Below are 22,850 nucleotides of genomic sequence, written 5' to 3'. Positions count from 1 at the left end.
CGGGTCAGGAGAGGCTGGGCAACGAGATGGGGAAGATGGCGGCGGCAGTGGGCTCCGTGGCGACGCTGGCAGCGGAACCTGGGGAGGACGCGTTTAGGAAGCTTTTCCGCTTTTACCGGCAGAGCCGCCCCGGAACCGCAGACCTGGGAGGGGTCATCGACTTCTCGGTGTCCCACGCAGCCCGCGGCACGGGACCTGGTGCCCCCAAGGTACGGAGAGAGGAGCGGAGCGCTCGGAAGCGATGGGCTGAGCAGTTGTGGCTCAGGGACTTAGTTACCTCCTGACATGTGGAATGTTCCCGGACCAGCAATTGAACCTGTGTCCCCTGCGTTGGCAGGCGGACTCTTAACAACTGAACCACGAGGGAAGTCTCTTAAGATACTCTTAAATGCCAGGAAGCCTCCATAGGTCCCTTAAAAGTTTAATTTATAAGTAATTCACAAAGATAAAAAGTTAGGAGTTTCGGTTAGAAGTTTCACCTAAAAGAGAGCAACTATGGTGCTTTTAGTAGACAAAATTCCTAGTGTTTTATTGAAAGATTTTTTTTCTGACTAGAGCACTCCAGCCTGGTGTTCCTCAAAGCCCTGTTTAAACACCGTGGTTCAATTTCCTCAGAAGCATTATTGTTAGTCCTAACCAAAGGTAGTCCATATACCAAACACCTTTGATAATTCAGAATCTTATAAAAAAAAATCACAAAGGTGTGGTATCATAGGAGATGATAGTGTTAAAGGCCAGAGTAGGTCAGCTCCTCATAACGACTTCAATTTTGTATAGCTGTGTTGTGTTTATTAGTACATAGATGAGGAAACTGAGGATCTAAGATGTTAAGTGGCTCATCTAAGTCTTACATCAAATAAATGGTAGAACTAAGTTTGTTGTTGTTGTTCTGTCGCTAAGTTGTGTCCGACTTTTTGCAGCCCCATGGACAGCAGCATGCTAGGCTCCTCTGTCTTCCACCACCTCCTGGAGTTTGCTCAAATTCTTATGCATTGAGTCAGTGATGCTACTAACCGTCTCATCCTCTGCTGCCCCCTTGAGTTGGCTCTTGGCATCCGGCAGCCAAAGTATTGGAGCTTCAGCTTTAGCATCATTCCTTCCAGTAAATATTCAGGGTTGATTTAGGACCCCAAACTTAAGACTCCTAACTGCTGCACATCAGAAATGCGTTTAGAGGTTTGAGATTCTCAGAATTAACCTGTGAAATAGCTTTAGCCTGCTGACTTCTGTTTCCTTCCTGTCAGGTGGTCAAATCTCAGCTAAATTTGTCCTCAGTCAGTGACCATGATGCACTCAGAGCAGGACTTCAGCCGGTCAGCAAGTGGCAAGCCTACGGACTCCAAGGCTATCCTGGTGAGTTCAGTTGAGCTTAGGAGGCAAAAATTACTCAATCATTTGTCTAATTTTGGAGAAGGAGTAAATAGACAAAGAAGAAAACTAAATGTACAAATGTTTTGCTCCCAAACCCCTCCTGAATTCTTCCTTGTCTAAGATGTCCATTTATTTGGCATTTTCATAGGATAGAACAGGAGTCAGTAATGCGTGCCTTATAGTGCAGGAAGTGACAAACCAGGTGCAAATCAAAGATTAGAACCCTGACTCTGGGCTCCCTGCCACAGCTCTGAACTGAAGAAGCACTTCGAATTGATAGAGTAACGCATCACATTCACTCCAGTCACAAAATCCCTACATTCACAAATGATGTAACAACTTAAAAGCTGTTGCTGTTATCAAGACTGAATTTTTGAATAGAGAACTACAGTTAATGAAATCAAAAGTCCTATAAGGTGAAATAATCTAGATTTTTGAATTTCAGTGATGTCAGGTAGTTCACTTTACAGATAGAAAAATTAAGATAGTAATGAAAAGTGGGTAATGTTATTAACCTTTTTTCTAGGCTCATGGGGCCATTGTCGATTAATTATCATGAAACATTTAGAAAATATATAATGCCTTATTTGGCCAGATGATCTTATATCTCCCTTCTGTTCCTCAAAGACATAAAGTTAACATTTCACTTGTGATTTCAAATGCAGGTCAAAAGCAAGAGAAATTCCTTTGAAAATGTAGTTTTTTTGTTGTTCCAAGAGCCAGGTCTGTGTTACAGCTATTAATACATTATGACAACTGAAGTGTATATGTTGCTATCATGGAAGGAGATAACAACTTTCATGCTTCTATAAAAGGCCACATGCACTTTTGTGTCTGAAGTCACCAAGGAAGGGGTTGAGTGGTGGCTTTTATATATGAAAGCACTGCTCTTCGTGCGTTTCAATAGATGAGCGTTTGTCATCAGTACTGTTTTGTGCCCCTTTTATTCCTGAAGGCGGCCCTTTACCTTTCAGGCCTTGATCCTGTCTTCATGGCCATGTTTACCAGATTGTTCAGGCTACAAAGTTTGGTTTTCTGTTGTCCGTGTTGGAATATAGGCATACCTTATTTTATTTTGCTTCACAGATAGTTTTATCTTTACAAACTGAAGTTTTGTGGCAACCCTGGGTTAAGCAAGTCTTTTTTTTTTTTCCAACAGCATTAGCTCACTTTGTGTTTCTGTCACATTTTGGTGATTCTCATAATATTTCAGCCCCTCCACCAGCAAAAAGGTTACAGCTCACTAAAGGCTCAGATGATGGTTAGTGTTTTTCAGCATTGTTTTATATAATCCAAATAAATAAAACTTTTAATTAAAGTGTGTTCATCATTTTTTAGACATAATGTTATTGCATAAATAGAATACAGTATAGTATAAATTTTGTTGTACTGGGAAACAAAAAATCTTGTGACTTGCAATACTTGCTTTATTTCAGTGGTCTAAAAGTCAAAGTATCTGTGAGGTATGCCTCTACTTGGTATTTGAAGTTTTCTGGGATTTCACACTTAAGCTACATCATTTGAGTTGGTACTTCATTATGTCCTTAAAGACTTTATTCTGTCTTTCCTGCCATTATATAAGCTGCATTTGATAGAAGTACAATGTCCATAACATGGGAAATGAGTCTCACCTTACTCTGACTTGATCAGAAGGATTATGTTTACTTCAGGATCCTGCATATTCTAAAGGGACCTGAGTAAACCACAAGCTGTCCTTACAAGAGTGAGCAGGAGGGTGATGGGTCTGAAGACCAGAGACTGAGTCTTGGGTAGGGTAGACCTGAGGGGGACCATGATAACATCAAACATTATCCTACATAGAAACAGGTGGAAAATAGTGCATACTGGTGATTAAGGTCTGACACCAGACTCTGTGGGTTCATGTCCTGGCTCTACCACTTCGTACTGTGTGATCTTGAGCAAGTTTCTTAATCTCTTGGCCTCAGTTTCTTTATATGTAAAATGTGTCGAAAGATAGTACCCACTTTATAAGGATAGGATTCAGTGTGAGTGTACGTGTAAAGTACTCAGGTCAGTTTCTGGCACATAGTAAATGCTCAGTAAATGTTAGCTACCTAGTTAGAGGCATTTATCAAGAAGAATTGAAAACTGATTTGGGGTTGCTGTATGTGTCAGGACCTAAGACCAATGCATGAAAAATTAAAATTAGGCAAATTTTTACTCCATAAAAGGAAGACAGCAGTTGTCTGGAACCAACTGCCTATAAAAGTGTTCAATTTCCTGTCACTGCTCAAACCTGAATTAGATCGGAAGTATTCTTTGTTTAATGTGATATCTTTGAGAGTATTATAATATTCTTATTTTGTAAAGTAGTGATAACAGTCATTTATTGGAAATTTTTCTCATGTCTTTTTTTTTCTCCAAAATATCAACAGTTCTATCATTCTTAAAATTATTTGGAGAATTTGACTTATACATGAAATACAAAAATGACCTCCACACTTCTAAGTGAGTGTTCATTCCTGTCCTGAATTTTAGAAGAAGAGGGATCCCTTCTGTTCAGAACCAGTCTCTTCACCTTTTGATCCTGCCTTCTACCCCTTCCAGTTTTCAAGACCTCCCTCTGTTCCTTTTCCCTCTCCTATATTCAGCCAGTTCCTTTCTGCTGGCTCTTTGCTCATCATCTATAAGCATGCTTAGGTCTTTCCAAACTCTCCCCTTATTCTTCTATGGCTCCTTCTCAGCCTTTGTTTCCCTTCATAGCCAGACTTCTAAAAGGCATTATCTGTATAACTATCTCTACTGCTCTGTCTCCAGGTGCTTCTTGGGACAGAATTTTTCATCTGTCTTTAATTCTTAAGAAAGTCCATACAGTGTATGTTTGTTGAACGTTGATGAGTGAATCGTTAACTATGCATATGATTCCAGTTAGCATTGTTAATTCGTCTTTTACAGAGGAGAGATGGCTAGGTGTTTGCATACTGGACAGATGTCCATACCGTCTTTCTTCCCTGTTACAGTAGTCAAAGTTCAAAAGAGGCAGAAATCACAACAATTGTTCTGAGATAATATAATATTAAAAAAATAATAATTAGCCAGATATTAGAAAACAGAAAAGGCAAAAAGGCAACACTGAGATATCAGAGACATAGTAACTGCAGGAAGCAGCTTCCACCTCTGTAAATGATACTTGGTGAAATTTGAAGGGTGACTTGGCAGTTTTAGTTCTGAAGTTTGCTTCGGGGTAACACAATTAATAATTATAATTGTAATACTTGTTTCTCTTGAGAATAACTCAGAAAGCCAGAGATAATTGCATAGTGATAGATGTCTGGTGACCATCATCAAAACAGCTTTTTATTAAGTTGAAGGAACGCCTCTTCCTCTAAAACTGGAGTGTAAGAATGAAAATTTATGTTTATGTGTGGAAGCATTAGCAAAAGGAGGTGTGGAATAAATAATAAAGTAGGGGGTGTAAAGATGTCAACAAAAATAAATGATCTGATTAACTGATGGATAATTTCCTCCTCTCCTTTTTCTCTTGTCCATCTCCATATAGGATTTATTTTTATCTCAAACCCCTTCCTCCCAGGCTACCAGTGGCATTGGGTAAAGCAGTGCCTTAAGTTATATTCCCAGAAACCTAATGTATGTAACCTGGATAAGCATATGACTAAAGAAGAGACCCAGGATTTGTGGGAACAGAGCAAGGAGTTCCTAAGGTAAGTCATTCCAGTCACAATAAACCATCAGTATTCAGCTCAGGTCATTACAGGTCTTTAAAGGGACTACTCTATAATAGTTCAGTGAAAGTAACTGATCTGCTTTTTTTTCTCTGATGTCCACTCAAATACAGCACAGTTATATTCTTTCCCCCAGGAACATTTGGACAGACGCTTTGACAGTTATAGTAAATTGAGATCCATTTTTAAAGTTTAGCTTATCATAGCTTAGATAATGAGTTCATCCTCATTAATCATTAGACAATCCATTTTTATTCAGCTTCACCCTTTTTTCTGCGTGAAGAGAGTTCCTTTGAAGCTTTATAGTATCCTGAAGAGAGTAACACTAAAAGCTCTTCTGCTCTCCTAGATGAAGTCAGTATTACTATCTGTTTCATGTTGGTCAGCAGTTTCTTCATGAAAACTAGTCTTTGTGCCTTAATGTTGTTTCAGCATTTCATTTATTCTACAGATATTTTTTGAGGGTCAGTTGTGTGCCAGACATGATGCCAAGCATTGGAGATACACAGTACAAAGATAAACAAGACACTGTCTCTGCACTCAGGAGTGCATAGTCTGTGGCAGGAACTCTATCAACAGGAATAAGATAACAGAGCTCAGAAAGTGTTAGGATAGGTGTTTATGAAAATGCTGTGGGGAATCAGAGGAAGAAGTAATTCTTACAGGCAGGGAAGAGGTGTCAAAGAAGGAAAAATGATTTTTAATTGGGCCCATTATCCTCTTTTTTTCCTCTATCCATTTGAAATGAATCTTCAAAAACAATTAGGTGTTTACACGTCAGAATAGCAAAAAGGCTGTTTGGGATAGAGAAAGCAGCCTTAGCAAAGACAGAGTAACTTGTTCTCTGATACAGGAGCACAGAAGGTATACATTCATGTGTTCATTCAGCAACTGTCTGTTGAGTTTCTGCTATGTCAGATTCTGTGCTTAAGTGTTAGAGATTCAAGACAGAAAAGACACAGTTCCTGCCTTCAAGGAGTTGTAGGTTAGTCAAGGACAGAGACATGTGCACATAGAATTAAATACAATTTGGAAAGTACAGGGATAGAGTTTGTAAGATAATGAGTATGGTCAAGTAAGTGGCTAGCTTGAAGGTGGATGATGGAAGATGCTTCCCGAAAGTCCTGAATAGGATTGGCAAGAGGTGACGCCAGAAAGGTTGGTCGGGGCCAGATTGTAAGGAGGGTGGTGAAGTAAAGCACTGGTTCCAGAGCCCGTCGCCTGGGTTCAGGTCCTGGCTCTGCCAGCGGAGCAGAGCTTTACGGCTTTGTTGACTTCAGCGGTTTACCCTTTCTGTGCCTCATAGCAGTCTGTTCCTCACGTGATAGTGCTAGGGTTAAACAAGATGATACGTGAGAATGCCTTAGAACAGCCTGTTAAAACCTTTGTACCAGTTTTGTGTGTGTTGTTTGGACTTAATTTTCAGAAACTATGTCATATTGTTTAATGATACAGTTTTCAGAAACTATGTTATATTAATTCTAACAGGGAAATAGATGATTTTCTTAAGCTGAAAGGAAAATAACAGTAAAATGCATTGGTTTTCCTTTAAAAATCCTCTTGGTCTGTAGGTTACATTACAAGCGAAAGCAGTGAGGAAAATCCTGTTATTAAATATGTCTTCTGTAGAATTGAGAGCAAGTAGAGGAAGGTCCTGGCTGAGTGAAATTAGAGAGCTCAGAGTTTGTTACCTAAACCAGCCTCTGTTTTCAAAAAATTGATTTTTTTTGTTGTTTCTAACAAATGATTCTCTTGAAATGCCAGTTGTCATCTTCTAAGATAGCTCAGATGAATCTCTGTAATAAATCATCCTGTAAACAATGGTGAGATACCTTTTTTTTTTTGGTCTAATAAATTAGAAAAAAATACAAAATGTGATGGTTATACCTTCTGTTGTCAAGGGTTGGAAGAAATTGATATGCTCAGACATTGCTGCCAGCCCTGAAAATCAATTAGGACCTACTTTTCCTTCTGTCACTGTAGGACAGATGTTTCAGTTTCCTCATCTGGAATACAGGGATTGGACTGGATAGCCATTCAGAGTGGCTGGATCTTGGTCAGAGTCACCTAGACAGTACTTGCCAGTTCTCCCACTTTCCCAGGGTGTATCAGAAAGGGAAAGGGTCTGTGGTTCAAAAAGATTTCCCTAGAGATTTTGGTTATCTACTGTTACATTCACAGTAAGAACCACTGAATTAGAGGACCTCTAAGAATCCTTTCAATTTTAACTTTCTAGGTTTCTGTGGTCGGGGCAGAAGAAACTTATAAGTAGAAAATGAAATATTTGGGACATATAAGCAAAAATAGATCTGTTCACAAAATTAGGGCACCCCAATTTTATGTTTTGTTCAGAGTTTGTTGTCAGTGAATGATGTAGCTAGAGATCCTCACACAAAGAGTACAATAGTTGGGCGTAAGCATCTTTATTGCAGCATTGCTTGTGATGGGGGGAGTGAGAAACAGCGTAAGTGTCTGTCAGCAGGATTTTACATCACCTAAGTGTCTCTCTGTAAGCAGCTTTATTATCGCATGGTTTATAATGGAGGGGAGAGGATGAGAAACAACCTGAGTGTCAACAGGAGATCAAACGTGACAGACCCAGTAGTAGAATCAGGCACTAAACAGCCATTGAGAAATCCCACCTCCAGCCCTCAAACAAATACAATAGCATCTAAGTCATAATGAATAAAATCATGCCTTGGTATCTCCATCACATCCACCCTAGTCTAAAGCCACCATCACTTAACTGCAATGGCCTCCTAACCCGTCTGCTCTTGTGTCTGCTCTTGTCTCTCTCTACATAGAATCTGTTTTCTACATAGAGTATGAAAATCATGTCACATCTTGTATAGTTCTTATCTGCAGTATCAGTATCAGTTCAGTCTCTCAGTCGTGTCCAACTCTTTGCAACCCCATGAACTGCAGCACGCCAGGCCTCCCTGTCCATCACCAACTCCCAGAGTTCACCCAGACCCATGTCTATTCAGTCGATGATGCCGTCCAACCATCTCATCCTCTGTCGTCCCCTTCTCCTGCCCTCAATCTTTCCCAGCATCAGGGTCTTTTCAAATGAGTCAGCTCTTCGCATCAGGTGGCCAAAGTATTGGAGTTTCAGCTTCAGCATCAGTCCTACCAGTGAACACCCAGGACTGATCTCCTTTAGGATGGACTGGTTGGACCTCCCTGCAGTCCAAGGGACTCTCAAAGAGCCTTCTTCAACACCACAGTTCAAAAGCATTCAATTCTGATGCACACCATCCAGAGTCAACACAGACACCACCTCCGAGTTTGGGAGACCCCCAGTCTGTGCACACTTCTGACCAACTGGGTACAAATTCAGGGGAATTCCCATGATGTCTTAGAACCCGTGATCTCCCTTCACTCAGTGGAACAATTCTCAAAACTCAAGAAAGCATTATACTTATGATTATAATTTTATTATAAAAAGTACAGATCAGGGCCATCCAGTGAAGAGCCTACAGAGTGATGTCTGAAAGGATCCTGAACGCAGAGCTTCCGTGTCCTCTTCCCAGGGAATCAGGACATGTGGCTCTCACAGGAAGCTCCCCCGAGGCCTGATGTTTGCAGTGTTAATTGGAGTTTCACCACTTGAGCATGATTGATTGAATCATGATTGAACTCAGAACTCAGTCTACCTGCCTAATACCACTTTCTAGCTTGACAGACCCACATCCTGAGTCATCTCTAAGCATAAACTCAGGCGTGGTCTTAGGGTCCAGAGTAAATAACAGATACTCCTATCCCTTCCAGAAATTCCAAGGGTTTAAAAGCTTGCTTTAAAGAACCAGGGAAAAATACCAGTCAAATTCTTTGTGTACAGTCCCATCACACTTGGAACAAAATCAAATGTCTTTATCAAGGCTGTAAGGCCTACACAATCTGACTGTCCCCCCTCAGCTCCTGTTCATATTTGTAGAATTCATTGGTTAATGGATACTTTTTTATACCTCTTGAATTTTTTGAATATATTATCTATTCAAAAATAACTTCAAACAATAAGACGAGGGAAAATGTACATTTAAATAAGAGAACTTTGCTTTATTTATTTCATAAGTTAGCTTATGCAATGCTTTGTATCCATTTTTGTGTTCTATGTAGGTGAAGGCTTTTTTCCATTGATATTTTCTGTGTGGAAACAGAATTAACCCCTTGCCCTTTCTTCTCCTTTAAGACTGTTTATGATGCTGTTATAGCATGTATCATAGCGAATCCCGGCATCTGCCCCTTCTCCCACTGTCTGCCCTGCCCCCTCCCCCAGACCTTGAAAATTTTGTAGCCTTGGTGCCAACCACAGTTCTTTGTATGTATTGGAAGGTGCTGAGTAAATATTAATTTTAAGTAAATTGTTAGCTTCTCTGCTAGCCCAGTAAAAGTATAATGCTAAACTTGAGAATGATTGATTAAAGACTGTATATAGTATCCTTATATTTTATTTTCATTCATTTATTAAATAATGTATATTTATTCTTTAGGAAATACTTGGTGCTAGCATAGATATGAAGATTAAAACTCAGCCCCTGCCTTTGAGGAAGAGACTATTTAAGGAGGAATTCAAGTACTTTGATAACATATTTACAGCACTAAAACTGGACGCTTTAATAGAGGAAGTGGCAGAGTTCTGTGTGAGCACTGTAGAGGCGTGAGAGACTGAGTCCACTTCCTGAAGAAGTGTTTAAACTGTGTGTGAAGAAGCAAATTAGAAACATCGAGAGTCGAGCAGGAGAGGAAAGAGCATCGCAGAAAATTGCGTGGTCGGGGACGTAGCCATGAAAGACGGAAGGTAGGATACCTTGTAGGAAATGCTTGGAGACAAAACTCGAAAGGTTAGGGCCAGATTATAAGGGGGTTTCCATGCCGTATAGTGTTGATGCAAAATTAACTGATCTAAGAAAGAAATGGAAATATTGTATTTGAACCAAGCTGAGGATTACTACCTGGAAATAGCATGTGAGAAAGCTCCAAGAACTTGTTAGAAGCTGTTAGAAGTCAAGGCACAGTTGCATAAGTTTTCTGAGACAGAGAGCTAGGTATGAAATGATGGATTATTGACAGTTTACAGAGTCTGTTTCTAAGCATCCCCTTACAAGATCAAAAAGGAATGTTATCTTTTAAGGAATTATCATATTGAATCTGGGAGAATGTTACTCTTTATATGAGCAGGTATTTCTGCCAGTGGGGGAGGTTTGATCAATGCATAATACAGATACACAATGCATAGTAAAGGGGAGAGAGGGAGCCTAAAGGCAGAGAATTTTTTTTTTTATGTTTAAATTTTTCTTGTCTTGCCATAAAATATGAATTTTTTTCACAATAAGAAAATGTGGACTTTGTCCTTGTAAATGGGGAATTTAAGATTAGTAATAGATTTTTCACTTTAGAGAATTTTTGTGACAGTGCAGAAAATGGACTGCAAATTTAATCATTGCAGAAAGCACAGTTAAGAATTTAGCTTACTAACGCATGCAAAAGATAATGCGGGTCTGGTAGAGACATTTTCTATAAGACTTGGTAAGCAGAAGACTATGAAAAGTGACAGAAAAGTAGTTAAGGATTAAACACAGATTTCTAAGTGGCAGGTAGATTAAGTTTGGGCAAAGTGGGGGGTGTTCCAGATTTATTGAGATATAATTGACATATAACATTGTGTTATCCAAGGTGTACAACATAATGATCTAATACGTGTATAATTTCAAATGATTATCACAATAAATTTCATTAACATCAGTTACCTCACATCATTACAATTTCTTTTTCGTGTTTTAAGAACATTTCTATTCTCAACTACTTTCAAATATACAATACAGTGTTAACTATAGTCACTACGCTGTCCATTGGGCTTCCCGGGTGGTGCTAGTGGTAATCCTTGCCTGCCAGTGCAGGAGACACAAGAGACGTGGGTTTGATCCCTGGGTCAGGAAAATCTCCTGGAGAAAAGAATGGCTACCCACTCCAGTATTCTTGCCTGAAAAATTCCATGGGGTGGTCTGCAGTCCATGGAACCGCAAAGAGTCGATAATGACTCAGCACACATGTGGTACTTTACACCTCCAGAACCTCTCTTCCTATGACGGGTTTTTATCTTTTGACTGCCTTTACCTATGTCATACACACGCGCGTGCGCGCACACACACACACACACACACCCCACCCCATGTCATGCACACACACACACACACACCCCACCCCACCTCCCCGCTGTCTCTGGCAACCACCAATCTGTTCTGTATCAGATTTTTTAGATTCCACATAGAACTGTGATCATACAGTATTTGTCTTTCCCTGATTTATTCCACTTAGCATAATGCCATCCAGTTTTATCCATGTTGTCACAAATGACAAGATTTCCCTTTTTAATGGCTGAATATAGAACTACTGTATGATCCAGCAGTTCACCTTCTAAGTTTATATCCAAAGGAAACAAAATCACTATCCCAGAAATATATCTGCACCTCCATGTTCATTGGAATATTATATACTGAGATTTTTAATGGAAAAAAGATTGGAGGAAGAGAGTGAGCAAAGATAATCCTTAGTGTAATTTGGGGCTTATTGTTTTTGAAATGCCTGTGGAGTATCCACATGGAGATGTCTCTGCCTTTGGAAATAGAGAGCTGAGCAAGGTTTAGGAATCAAGTGAGAGACAGAGGGATATGGGAGTTAGACGGGACGACCGTCATCATAAAGCAGCAGTGGGAGTGAGGTGGCGTTTTGTTTGTTTGTTTATGAAAAACATACAGAGAGGCAACTGGGCCTAGGGAGCGTCAGGTCTGGGTGAAAAAAATCACTATTGGAAAGCCAAGGTAGGAAAGTGTTTCCAAAACAAGACAAGGACCAGGACTTAGGATCTGATGATTAAATGGTATCATTGAAACTAAAGTAGTTTTTGTAAAGTGTAAGCAAAAGTGAGATCTAAGTGAGAAGAGAGAGTGGGGGCAGCTGATGTTGAGTCCTTTGGGATGATTTAATCATGGAGAGAAGGAGAGCTATGGAGCAGACAGAGGCGGGACTTAGGGTGCCTAACTAAGAGGTCAGGTGTGAAAAGTGTTTTTTGTTGTTTTTTTTCTTAAGTTTGTGGAAATGTTGAACATTTTTTACAGGATCAAGAGGAAGAAACAAATAAAAAGGAAGGTTGGAAATACGAGAAGAAAGATAATGGAGAAAGGCCTCAGCAACTACATCAGGGAAATGGGAGACAGTGTAGGTGGAGAATGGGCCTTAATGGAAAGCAATAAGACCACTGCTGAAACCAGGAAGGAAGGACAGAGTAAGGATTTCAAACAGCATAGAGGTGTAGGAGAGGGAAGTTGAAATCATTAACTGGATCTTTTGAGTGGGCGTCTGTATTCTCTTTGTCCTGGAAGGGAATAGGGGCAGGACTGAGGACTTGAGATAAATGGTGAAGGTTTAGAACAGAAAGTGGAAGATGAGATAAAACTAACACTTGCAAGATAGCGAAAGGGTGTTACAGTAGAATTGGATGTCCATTCGCACTGGTTACTGAGAGATTCAGGTTAAGAAGAGAAACAAAACTGGAAACACTCAAATGCTGAAAAACTGGAGTGCTAGGGACCTGAGATGCAACGTTAGGTTTAATGAAAGTGAGAGACTAGGAAAGGAAGAAGGACCGAAGCTGTGGTTGTGGAGGGAAATATTCAGAGTGGTGAAAGACACAGTCCCTAAATCTTTTAAAATGATTGAAGACGCAATACCTGTAGTAGGATGTTGAAGGTTTTCTATCATAAACAACTTCCAGATTTCTGTCCTAAGTTAGAACTTGGTTCACTAATGTCCCTGGAGGCAAGGAAGAAAAAACACCAGTGCTTACCCACTGCATGGAGAGTGGGCAAGCAGGACGGGAGTTCATTTCCACACAGCTTGGGTTCAGTTGAAAGCAGTGCTGTAGAACGAGATTTTTGAGAGAAATGCTAACACTTACATAAAGGTTTTCCCCTGACAGAAACTGAGCAAAGTGCTGAGTGGGCGTTCAGCAGGGGAGAAGGTGCAAGCTTTGCCCATCCATCGTCTGCTGGCTGCTGCCTGGAGGGGCAGCACGTTTCTGTTTGCAGTGAGCACCAATAATTAGGGTCATACCTGGTTGAAAACCTCCTGGATAATTGGTGAAGATTTAAAGTTAGGTTAGATGGCGACATTCCCTGCATTCCTTCGGGTAGATAAGCAGCTCCATTACTGCTAAGCCTTCTTGGCTTCTTCCTTTTGGACAAGTCAGGCTTAAAAAAAGAACAGCCCACCCTTCCCTTCATTAACCCCCTAGTATTTTCTGCCTGAAAAAGATCAAGGAGCATGTGAAACCTGGTTTGAGCCTTATACTACTCACACTGTTCAAATGAATTTTTTGGAATCTTTATTACCCAGGACGCCCATGGGGCCCAGAAGAGTCCCTAGGTGCTACTAAAAAAAGAAATGTCTAGCACAGGCCAGTCCTGCTCTCACATCTTGAAGGCAATTGTTACAGCAATTGTTGCTACTTTCCTTCCAGAAATCCTATACAAAAGCAAGAATAGAAGTCAGGTTTTCAAAAGAGGATATGAAATAAGGGGTAGAATTTCATACCTACATTATATAAACACACATATACACATTTTCTCCTCAAAATGGCACACTCAGAATTAATCTTTTACTAAGCAAATTTTAAACTTTTTTTTCCCTTCTGTTACGAAAACTGGAGTTAATGCCTGTGAAAGTATGGCTCTTCTCTGGCTGCTTTTGCATCCTGGACCAGTGTCCCTCTATAATATTCATATAGGACAAAACCCAAAGCCTTTTGTATAGTGATACAGTTAAGGTAGAAAGAGATGTTCTTTTTGGTTTCCTAGAAAAACAAAAATTTTAAAGGTTCATGTTACAAGCTATATCTTCATGCTTGGTTGTTACTAGAATTTTGATTATTAAGATCATAAACTGTATGTGTTGGTTATAGTAGCGTATACCCTGTTCTTGAAGAACAGTAGACCCAATCTTTTGATGAAAAGCAGTTTTTTGGTGTCACCTCAAATGTCTAAAACACCATCAAATTTTCAGAGCTGCCTTGTTACCTTTATTTGTACAGATCAGTCTGGTTTTGGGTTCTTTGTCAAGAATAAAATGATCTCTTATTGAGAGAAATAAAAGGTTGTGTGTGTGTGTTTGGCTAGAATAGTGTTTCTCAGAGTATGGTCCCTGAATCAGCAGCATCAGCATGGTTTGAAGAAGCCCAGTGCCCAGATTTTTACTGGAGGATGGTACATAGGCAATCTCTGCCTGACAGGTACCAAAATTCAGACTCCCAGAAGGAAGGCACGTGTTCAGCATAAACTATATTGTTTATAGGGACACCATAGGAACCGTGAGCTTGGCCAAGGGCCAACCTGATATAGTCCTTTCAAAGGATAGAAGTGGGACCTGCTGGGCCTCTTTTTTTCACAGTTGTGCTAAATAAGTTAGTAGTTGATCCATTTCTTTTATTTAGTTACTGGTCTTGGTGTTGGGGCTTCCCTGGTGGCTCAGTTGGTAAAGAATACGCCTGCAGTGCTGGAGACATGGGTTTGATCCCTGGGAAGATCCCCTGGAGGAGGGCATGGCAACCCACTCCAGTGTTCTTGCCTGGAGAATCCCCATGGACAGAGGAACCTGGCGGGCTGCAGTCCATGGGGTTGCAAAGAGTCAGACACGACTGAGCGACTGAGCATGCACTGCTCTTGGTGTATGTCTGTGTTGCAATGTCCTTAGAATGTAAACTCTGAGGACAGACAGACCCTGTAAGCTATCAGACATCAAGATGAGTGCCACTTACACTGTGAGCCTGCAGCAGATCCTTCGCTTCTGCTCATGCTCTCCCTATATTGCCTACTTCATCACTTTTTGTTTAAATGCCGGCCGTTCTTCAATGCCATACTCAACCCCCCAACTTTACCATGAAGGCTTAACTAATTAGACTGTTGACTTTGAACTTGCCTTCTCCTGATTCTGGTGGTCTTGTGCTATCCATTTTAGTGCTAGATTTTCTACAACCTTAAATTTTCCCCTCATTTCTTATATTTATCTGTCATCTCCTGTCAAAATATAAACTCCTTAAAGCAGTCCAGTCTTTTCTGCTTTAAAGAGTAGTGGTTCTTAGATTAAAAAAAGATTGATTAATGATGTAAATTACATAGAAAAACTAAAATGATTCTTGTATTTTACAAGAAGGCCTAGCATTCTTGTATTTTTAGATATTTAGAGGTGAATCAAGCAAGCAGGCTTCTTTAGAAAAAGAGTAGTTAAGAAATTCCCTGATGGTCCAATGGTTAGGACTCCATGCTCCCCCTGCTGAGGGCCCAGGTTCAGTCCCTGATCAGGGAACTAACATGCTGCAAGCGATGCTGTGTGGCTTTAAAAAAAAAAAGAGTAGTTAACCCCATAGATTTGATTAGACTAGATTATAATTACAGAAAGGACACCTCCATTTTATAGAAACCTCCTGTGGTTTAAATAAGGTAATGTTAGAAACCAGATCAATTAAAGTGGCCATTAATTGTTAGCTAAGCCTCAGGTATTTAAGTTGTTATGTGAGGTTAAAGAAGGTATTTTAAAAAAAGGTAATTTAAAAAAAAGTAATTTTTGATTGTATACTATATTTTGCCAAACTTTTTTCCACCCAAACTGCAATGCTAGGAAGCCACCATCATTCTAGACATAATGGTAGCTGTAATTAATCATGTCCTGCTTTCAGCAAACAAAATTGTAAGTGTTCTGTTAGCCAAATTTTCAATTATCCATAGGACTCTTTGTCCCATTTTCCATGGATAGGTAAAGACATTTCTGTTGTCATTTTATCATTATTGATATTCTGGAGACTCGCGCTTTAAACTTGATCCCATTCAGCAGAGGATTTAGAGCCAAGGATTAGAAATTAGCATATTTTGTGGGCCCAAAATAGCTAGCATATTTTTGGTAGTATTACATTCTTGGTCAACTCATTTATCTGTTTTAATTTCCCCTGAGATCTTGGCTAACTGCTTATATAGATACCAAATTTAGACTCCGGGATCCATGCAACATGCTTTTGATGCCATTTGCAATGAATAAATCGTCTCCAATTTTGCAGGTGTAAAGAAGTGAATAAACGGAGACCCCGAAGTTTGCTAGAGAAACTGCGCTGGGTGACCCTTGGCTACCATTATAACTGGGACAGTAAGGTATTCAGATTTTCTTGCTAATTTCATTGATTTTCATTTTTATGCTTCTTGGGCCCACATAGTTTGACTTCTTTCTGGCCAAGCTTAAAGTATCAGATTATTCATTTGCGGGAGGGTTTCTTTAATATATTCCCTTCTTTAAAATCCTTTTAAAACAGACTCTGAAGAGGAATGAATAATTTATCAAGAGAAAAGTACTTTTTCATGTGCTCTCAGATTATATTATTTCATCAGAAGTCATTGATGCTTTCTCTGGGGAGGTTTCAGGGATACAGATTTTTCTTTCCTGTGTTCATGAGGAGTTTTCAATTATAATCTTTAGTTCCATTGTTATTTAGTGTTTGTTGATTATTTTCTACATAATGGGTGCATGGAGTGAAAGAAGCTCCATGTACTTACAGTGTTCTCTTCTATCAACTCACAAAAGAACTTTCAAGATCTAGATTCCTTTGACTGCTATATAAGGTCTGTGCAGGGGAGAGATGGGAAAGAATGTCTACAGTTAAAGTTCCATGTTTTCTTGAGGTACAATTTCTTCTTTCCTGACCCTTGGGCTTCAGAAAATGCCTCCTTTATCGCTGACATCTTAATGCCACTTTTCTCAGTGAGGTGTTTGCCACCAAAAGGACTTAATTCTGAGGATAAACTGAATCAAATTGGCATGAACCGTCTTCCTACTAACCAGTTACTTTTTAAAAGCTCTATAGTTTCAGTCAGTCCAGCTTATTAATAAATGTATTAACTACTCAGAATAGTAATAAATGTTGCTCAGAACTATTCATGATATGTCTTATTTTCAGTGATACAGCTTTACTGGAAAACCAGACATCTGTATTTGGGGAAATGGCCATGTGGTTTTCTTCTGGTTAGCCAGCCTGGATTTGAATCCTGCCTTCAATATGAATAGTGTCTAACCTCACCAGATGATTGTGAGGATTAAATGATTCATGCCTTTATAGTGATTACAGTAGTGCCTGACTGTGACGAGCAGTTAATGCAGTAACACGGTAAATGTGAGCTCACTGGTTTTTAAGGCACTAGTTTTATTGTAGACACTGTTCTTTTCCAAGGACCTCAAAGTTAGCCTCACTTACTAAGAAAAGCTTGGTGTGAAATTAGTCAAAAAACACTGACTGGTTAATAAGAGAAAAGTAAGAGAGAATCAAGAAACAAGTGTAGTGCATAGGGAATTTGGATAGGGATAAAAGCCCCAAAAGGTAATTGTTTTGTTATAGCAGAGATGATCGAGTGCTGTAAGTCGTTGGTCTTTTAAAGGACTAAAACAAAATGGTAGAGAAAACCTTCTCTAACTACACTCATAATTTTGAGAAATTAAATAGGAGCTCTTATTTGTAGTACAGGAAAAAAGAGAATAAAAAATTAAAACAGATTCCAACTGAAGAGGCTTGGCCATCCATCAGAGACTTTTCAGAAAACTCTGATTTTTCTAATCAGATCTGAGGTTGATTGAATAGCAGGAGGACTGAGAGAGGAGCATCAGACCAAGGAAGAGTGTCGGATGCTGCTGGCTTACACGGCCCTCAGACCTGTCTGCTGCCTTGTTCTCAGATTGTGTGTTTTGTATAGAGAGTGTTTTGGCCTTAAAGAATTGTGACCCTTAGGTACAGAAAATAGAGGCAGTTCAGAAAGGTAAGTGGTGAAAATTACTTGCATTTTAAGGTCCTGACTTGACCACAGCGTAAGTCAGTTTAAATGTTTTGAGCATGTCAGCCCATCAGATTGACCAATGAAATCACATGAAGCTACGTTGCAGACTAGTTTTTAATTGATAAACTTTCTGCCTTCTGTCCCAGGATACATTACATTTAGTTGGCGTGTTTCTGTAGGCACCTCTTGGCAGTGACAGAGTTCTGACTTGCCTTTTTACCCTAGGAGAACTCTCATGTTTGGGGTTAGAGTGGGCTTCCCTGGTAGCTCAGCTGATAAGGAATCCGCCTGCAGTGCAGGAAACTCCAGTTCGATTCCTGGGTCGGGAACATCTGCAGGAGAAGGGATAGGCTACCCACTCCAGTATTCTTGGGCTGCCCTTGTGGCTCAGCTGGTAAAGAATCTACCTGCAATGTGGGACACCTGGGACCAATCCCTGGTTTGGGCAGATCCCCTGGAGAAGGAAAAGGCTACCCACTCCAGTATTGTGTCCTGGAGAAGTCCATGGACTGTATAATCTATGGGGTCGCAGAGTCAGACACGACTGAGTGACTTTGAGAGAGAGGTGTGACTGCTTTGTATGTTGACTCTGTGCAGGGTGAATTTGTCGGATTTATCACCGCTCAGCGCGGTGCCACCATATCATAGGTGCTCAGTGTTTTGAATTGGCTCAATATTAGATTACTGGATCCCTCAAAAATGCGTGGCTATTAAGAAGACAAACTTTTATTTTTGTATATAAAAAGCTTTATGTATAAAAGAAATAGGCTATAAGGATATATTATACAACACAGGGAATATAGCCAATACTTTACAATAACTATAAATGGAGTATAATCTGCAAAAGTTTTGAATCACTGTGTTGTATATCTGAAACTAATATAAAGTAAATCAGCTGTACTCCAATAAAAAAATTTTTAAGGGCTGTATTAATATCACCTGTGGTAGAGAACAGACTTGTGGTTGCCTCGAGGCAGGGTGGGGAGGAGGGATTGGGAGCTTGGGGTTAGCGGGTGCACGCTGTTGAAAACAGAACGGATGAACCAACAACAGGTCCTGACAGCACAGGGCACTGTATTCGGTATCTGGTGATAAACTGTAACGGAGAAGAATGTGAGAAAGAAGCATGCACGGGTGTGTCTGAGTCACTTTGCTGTACTGCAGAAACTGACAGAACGCTGTCAGTCTGTCGGTCAGTACACTGCCTGTAAATTAGATGGTTTTTTTTTTTTTTTTTTTTAATTTTTTTTTAATTAGATGGTTTTAAAGTGGTGGTTAATCTTATGCCAGTCTCCTCTTTTCCTGAGATCATTGTTTATTTTTCTTATTTTCCCTGCTTTTATCAAAGAGATACTCAGCAGATCATTATACACCTTTCCCTTCTGACCTGGCTTTCCTCTCAGAGCAAGTAGCTGCTGCCTGTGGATTTCAGGGTTTCCGAGCTGAAGCAGGTATCCTGAATTACTACCGACTAGACTCCACACTGGGGATCCACGTAGACAGATCTGAACTAGATCACTCCAGACCCCTGCTGTCATTCAGGTGAGTTGGGTCTAGGGATTTTGAATTACTTTTTATCATTTCATTCCTTTTTATAAAGCATTTTTAAGCTTAAATTAATAAAAACATTAAATTTTTTAAATGGGTGAGCTCAATAATCTTTCACTTCTGGGCATCTTCGCAGTGTAGCATAAGTAAAATTAACATCACCCTTTTGGGTAATGACCAAGTTATGATTAATATTTCTGTTTAAGATGCATGGATTCTGTCTTTCATAATTAGAAGTATTGTCAGTGTCTGTGGAATAGATGAGTGGTAAAGGACATAAGACAAGGGAGTGATCTTTTTGAAATAGAGAGGAGGAAAGCACAGAAGTCCAAGTAGTTTACTCTCTTTGTCTCCCTGAATGTAAGTTTATATTTTTCCAGAGTGCTGCACCTGTATCTTCACAGGAAAGTGCCTGAACAGAATCTTACTAACTGCCTTATCTTTAAAGTGAACAGAAGTGATAAATATCTAGTAAAAAAAAAAAACCCAAATAAATTTTTATTTGCTTATTTAATTGCTTCAAAATCTATTTTGCAGTAGTTCTGTGGGCTCTAATAAGTTTTGGTAGCAGACCTTGAACTAGTCACTCACAGACCCAAACCAGAAAAGAAGGATCTTAGCACAGTTTAAAAAGGAGGATTGGGACTTCCCTGGCAGTCCACTGGTTAGGGCTTGGTGCTTTCATTGCCATGGGCCTAATCTCCATCCCTGATTGGGGAAGTAAGACCCCATGAGCCACACAGCACACATACCTCCCTTCCCAAAAGGAGTATTTGGAAGCAATAAGTATCAAGCCGAAATTAGAAAACTAGTGCAGTTGGCAGTTAACTCTCCCAACCGTGGCTAATAACAGAAACTTACTATTGTGTGGTGTTTTTCTTTTTCGTAGCTTCGGACAGTCTGCCATCTTTCTCCTGGGTGGCCTCAAAAGAGACGAAGCCCCCACCCCCATGTTTATGCACAGTGGTGACATCATGGTGATGTCAGGTTTCAGCCGCCTGCTGAACCATGCGGTCCCGAGGGTCCTTCCCAGTGCAGAAGGGGACAGCCTGCCTGGCTGCCTCGGGGCGCCTCTCCCAGCTGACCTCCCCAGAGACTCGGTGGTGGAGCCCTGTTCTCTGGAGGACTGGCAGGTGTGCGCCAGCTACCTGAAGACTGCTCGCGTTAACATGACTGTCCGGCAGGTGCTGGCCGTGGGTCAGGACTTCCCTTTGGAACCCACGGAGGAGAATAAAAGAGACATCACTGCGGAAGGTTCCTGCCATCTGGATGATGACAATAGCCAAGTCAAACGAGCGAGGTTAAGCCCTGACTACTGAGACTTGGAGAGCCCATTCTTCTGCTCCGGCAGGTTCTACAGGAAATGGCTGTGCTGTTTTGTATTGCCGTCGACTTTAGCACCAAGACAAGCCAAAAAACAGAGACAGGGAAAACCTCATCACCGATCACACTGTTGCCTTCGAACTCATCCTGAAGAGGAAACTGATTAACCACTTTGTTCAGAGAAGTGTTTGACATTGTCCAGTCCTGGTTAGGTTTTGGTGCTAAAGTACAGAGAAGTCCAAGAGGGTATGACCTTCCACAAGAGCCTTCTCAGCCTTGCCATCACCTTTGAGCGAGGTAGAAGTGCCATGCCTTTCCATGTCTATGGCATCTTTAAATACCTCAAGTTTTGTTGATGGGAAACATTATTCTCCTTCCACCACCCTATCTAGGGATTTGTGGTAAAATGTGGTTCCATGAACCAACCATTAGTCTTACCTTAATTCTTCCAATCGACGTGAATCCTTTGGACTTCTCTGGTCTTCACAGAAGAATCCTATACACATAACTGGAAATCAAATCTCCTAGAAAAGAAATTAGTCCCAGCTATCTCTCTTGCCTAAAAGGTAAACACGTATAAACCCAAGGAAAGAGGAACAGTAGTTTCTCCAGATGTCTTTTGGGTCTGTAAACAGTTCCGTTGGCTTTTAAATTCAATTTTAATTGTTGGACTAAAAAAATCCTAAGGGTATTCTGTAACTATTTTCTCCATGAATAAACTTACTCAATTTTAAATTAAAGATCTGTATCTGTGTTTGAGGGTGAATGTATCTGGGATTAGTTTTTTTCCTATTTTCACTTGCTGTATTGTTCATGCTATTGAAGCCCTCTATCTGTTTCTGCCCTAAGTATTCTTTGTAGCTGTCTCACAGGAGAGAATATTCCTTGACATTCTAGTCACTCTTTTTTTTTTGGATTATAGACAGCATGGAAAATGCGTGAAGCACTGAGTTTTAATCTATGTACCCCCACTACTCAACTCAGTATATCCTGAGCCTTTAAGTTACCTTATGTTTCTCTGGACCTCAGTTTCCTCATTCATAAAATGAAGATAATGTTTATTACCATCTTCCTAGATGGATGTTGCTATGTCAAACAGTAATGGAAATTTAGTGCCCCTTTCTAGGAACATAATGTTGCCAATATTTTATTACTGTATAGACTCTTAGAAACACCCCAGTGTATCTGTGTGGATGCCTGACCAGCAGCTGCTTTGTTACCTGCTGCTTGCAATACGATTTGCCAAATTTTGGTTTCTTCTCTGTCCTGCCCTTTTTTTTTCTTGAGTGTTGAATAATTGAGTTTATTGTAATCTTTGGTGAGTTTTTTTTAGAGGAATAAAAATTAACAGATTCATCCTTTATGTGTAGCTGGGTTCTAAAATTAGTTCATAATAGGATAATTTTATATAATTAAAATTACCACTGAGAAAAAAAATCTCTTAAATTTTCCATAATATACATTATATGAACACTGTGTGCATTATATTTGACGCATGGTTTTCAATGCTGAAAACCAACATGTCATTAAGTAAATCCAGCAGTCAACTTACCCTTCAGCATTTGAATAGATTGTTCTTTAGTCAGTTGATTGTCAGATGAAGGTGTTGGCTCGTGGTCAGGGACAGTATTTTACACAAAATGCATGTTCAAACTGAATATGGAGTGAGATACGTATGCTGTGAGGAACTGAGGCCAGCCAAGAGGAGAGCAGATTCCCCTCGCCCAACCAGGCTTCCTCTAAGGCTGTGCCCGTGAACTCATTTGGGAGGTGGAGGGGGCTGAGCAGAACTGTTGCACAATTCAGTTCTCTTTTTATGTATATTTCTGTGAGGCACATGTAGTTGAAGATGTATGTAATGCAACTCCACTTTGACGCAGGAAATGACACAACTCAAGAAAAAGGGAATAAACTGGTGAGGACTCTCACCCAATTTTTAGTTGTCTACCAGAAATTTTCTAAGTCAAGGGTCAACAAACTATAACTCACCTCCTGCTTTTTTTACGACTATGAATAGTGTTTACATTTTTAAATGAGAGGG

The 22,850-nt window shown here is 40.1% G+C and overlaps 1 protein-coding gene across 2 annotated transcripts; it reads left to right on the top strand.

The window, feature by feature from the left end:
* Positions 1-8: 8 nt before the first annotated feature.
* Positions 9-21,549, top strand: ALKBH1 (alkB homolog 1, histone H2A dioxygenase). Of its 2 annotated transcripts, none has more exons than XM_043472661.1 (6): positions 9-209; positions 1,245-1,353; positions 4,925-5,054; positions 16,180-16,270; positions 19,287-19,480; positions 20,376-21,549. In XM_043472661.1, exons 1-6 carry the CDS (start codon positions 27-29, stop codon positions 20,803-20,805), a joined length of 1,137 nt encoding a protein of 378 aa, XP_043328596.1. In that variant the 5' UTR covers positions 9-26; the 3' UTR covers positions 20,806-21,549. The 2 variants fall into 2 exon arrangements, with proteins under 2 accessions (XP_043328596.1, XP_043328595.1); XM_043472660.1 differs by having other exon boundaries at positions 4,892-5,054.
* Positions 21,550-22,850: the final 1,301 nt, after the last annotated feature.

This window comes from Cervus canadensis, chromosome 6 (genome assembly GCF_019320065.1).
Source record: "Cervus canadensis isolate Bull #8, Minnesota chromosome 6, ASM1932006v1, whole genome shotgun sequence".
Classification (NCBI taxonomy): Eukaryota; Metazoa; Chordata; class Mammalia; order Artiodactyla; family Cervidae; genus Cervus; species Cervus canadensis.
Note: the sequence above shows the minus strand (reverse complement) of the source record. Positions and strands in the feature narration are given on the sequence as shown.

Bases quoted from the DNA above. Each gene is read 5' to 3' on its own strand.
- ALKBH1 (XM_043472660.1), top strand. From the start codon at position 27: ATGGGGAAGATGGCGGCGGCAGTGGGCTCCGTGGCGACGCTGGCAGCG. The intron at 210-1,244 runs GTACGGAGAGAG...CCTTCCTGTCAG, and splicing joins CGGGACCTGGTGCCCCCAAG to GTGGTCAAATCTCAGCTAAA. The intron at 5,055-16,179 runs GTAAGTCATTCC...CCAATTTTGCAG, and splicing joins CAGAGCAAGGAGTTCCTAAG to GTGTAAAGAAGTGAATAAAC.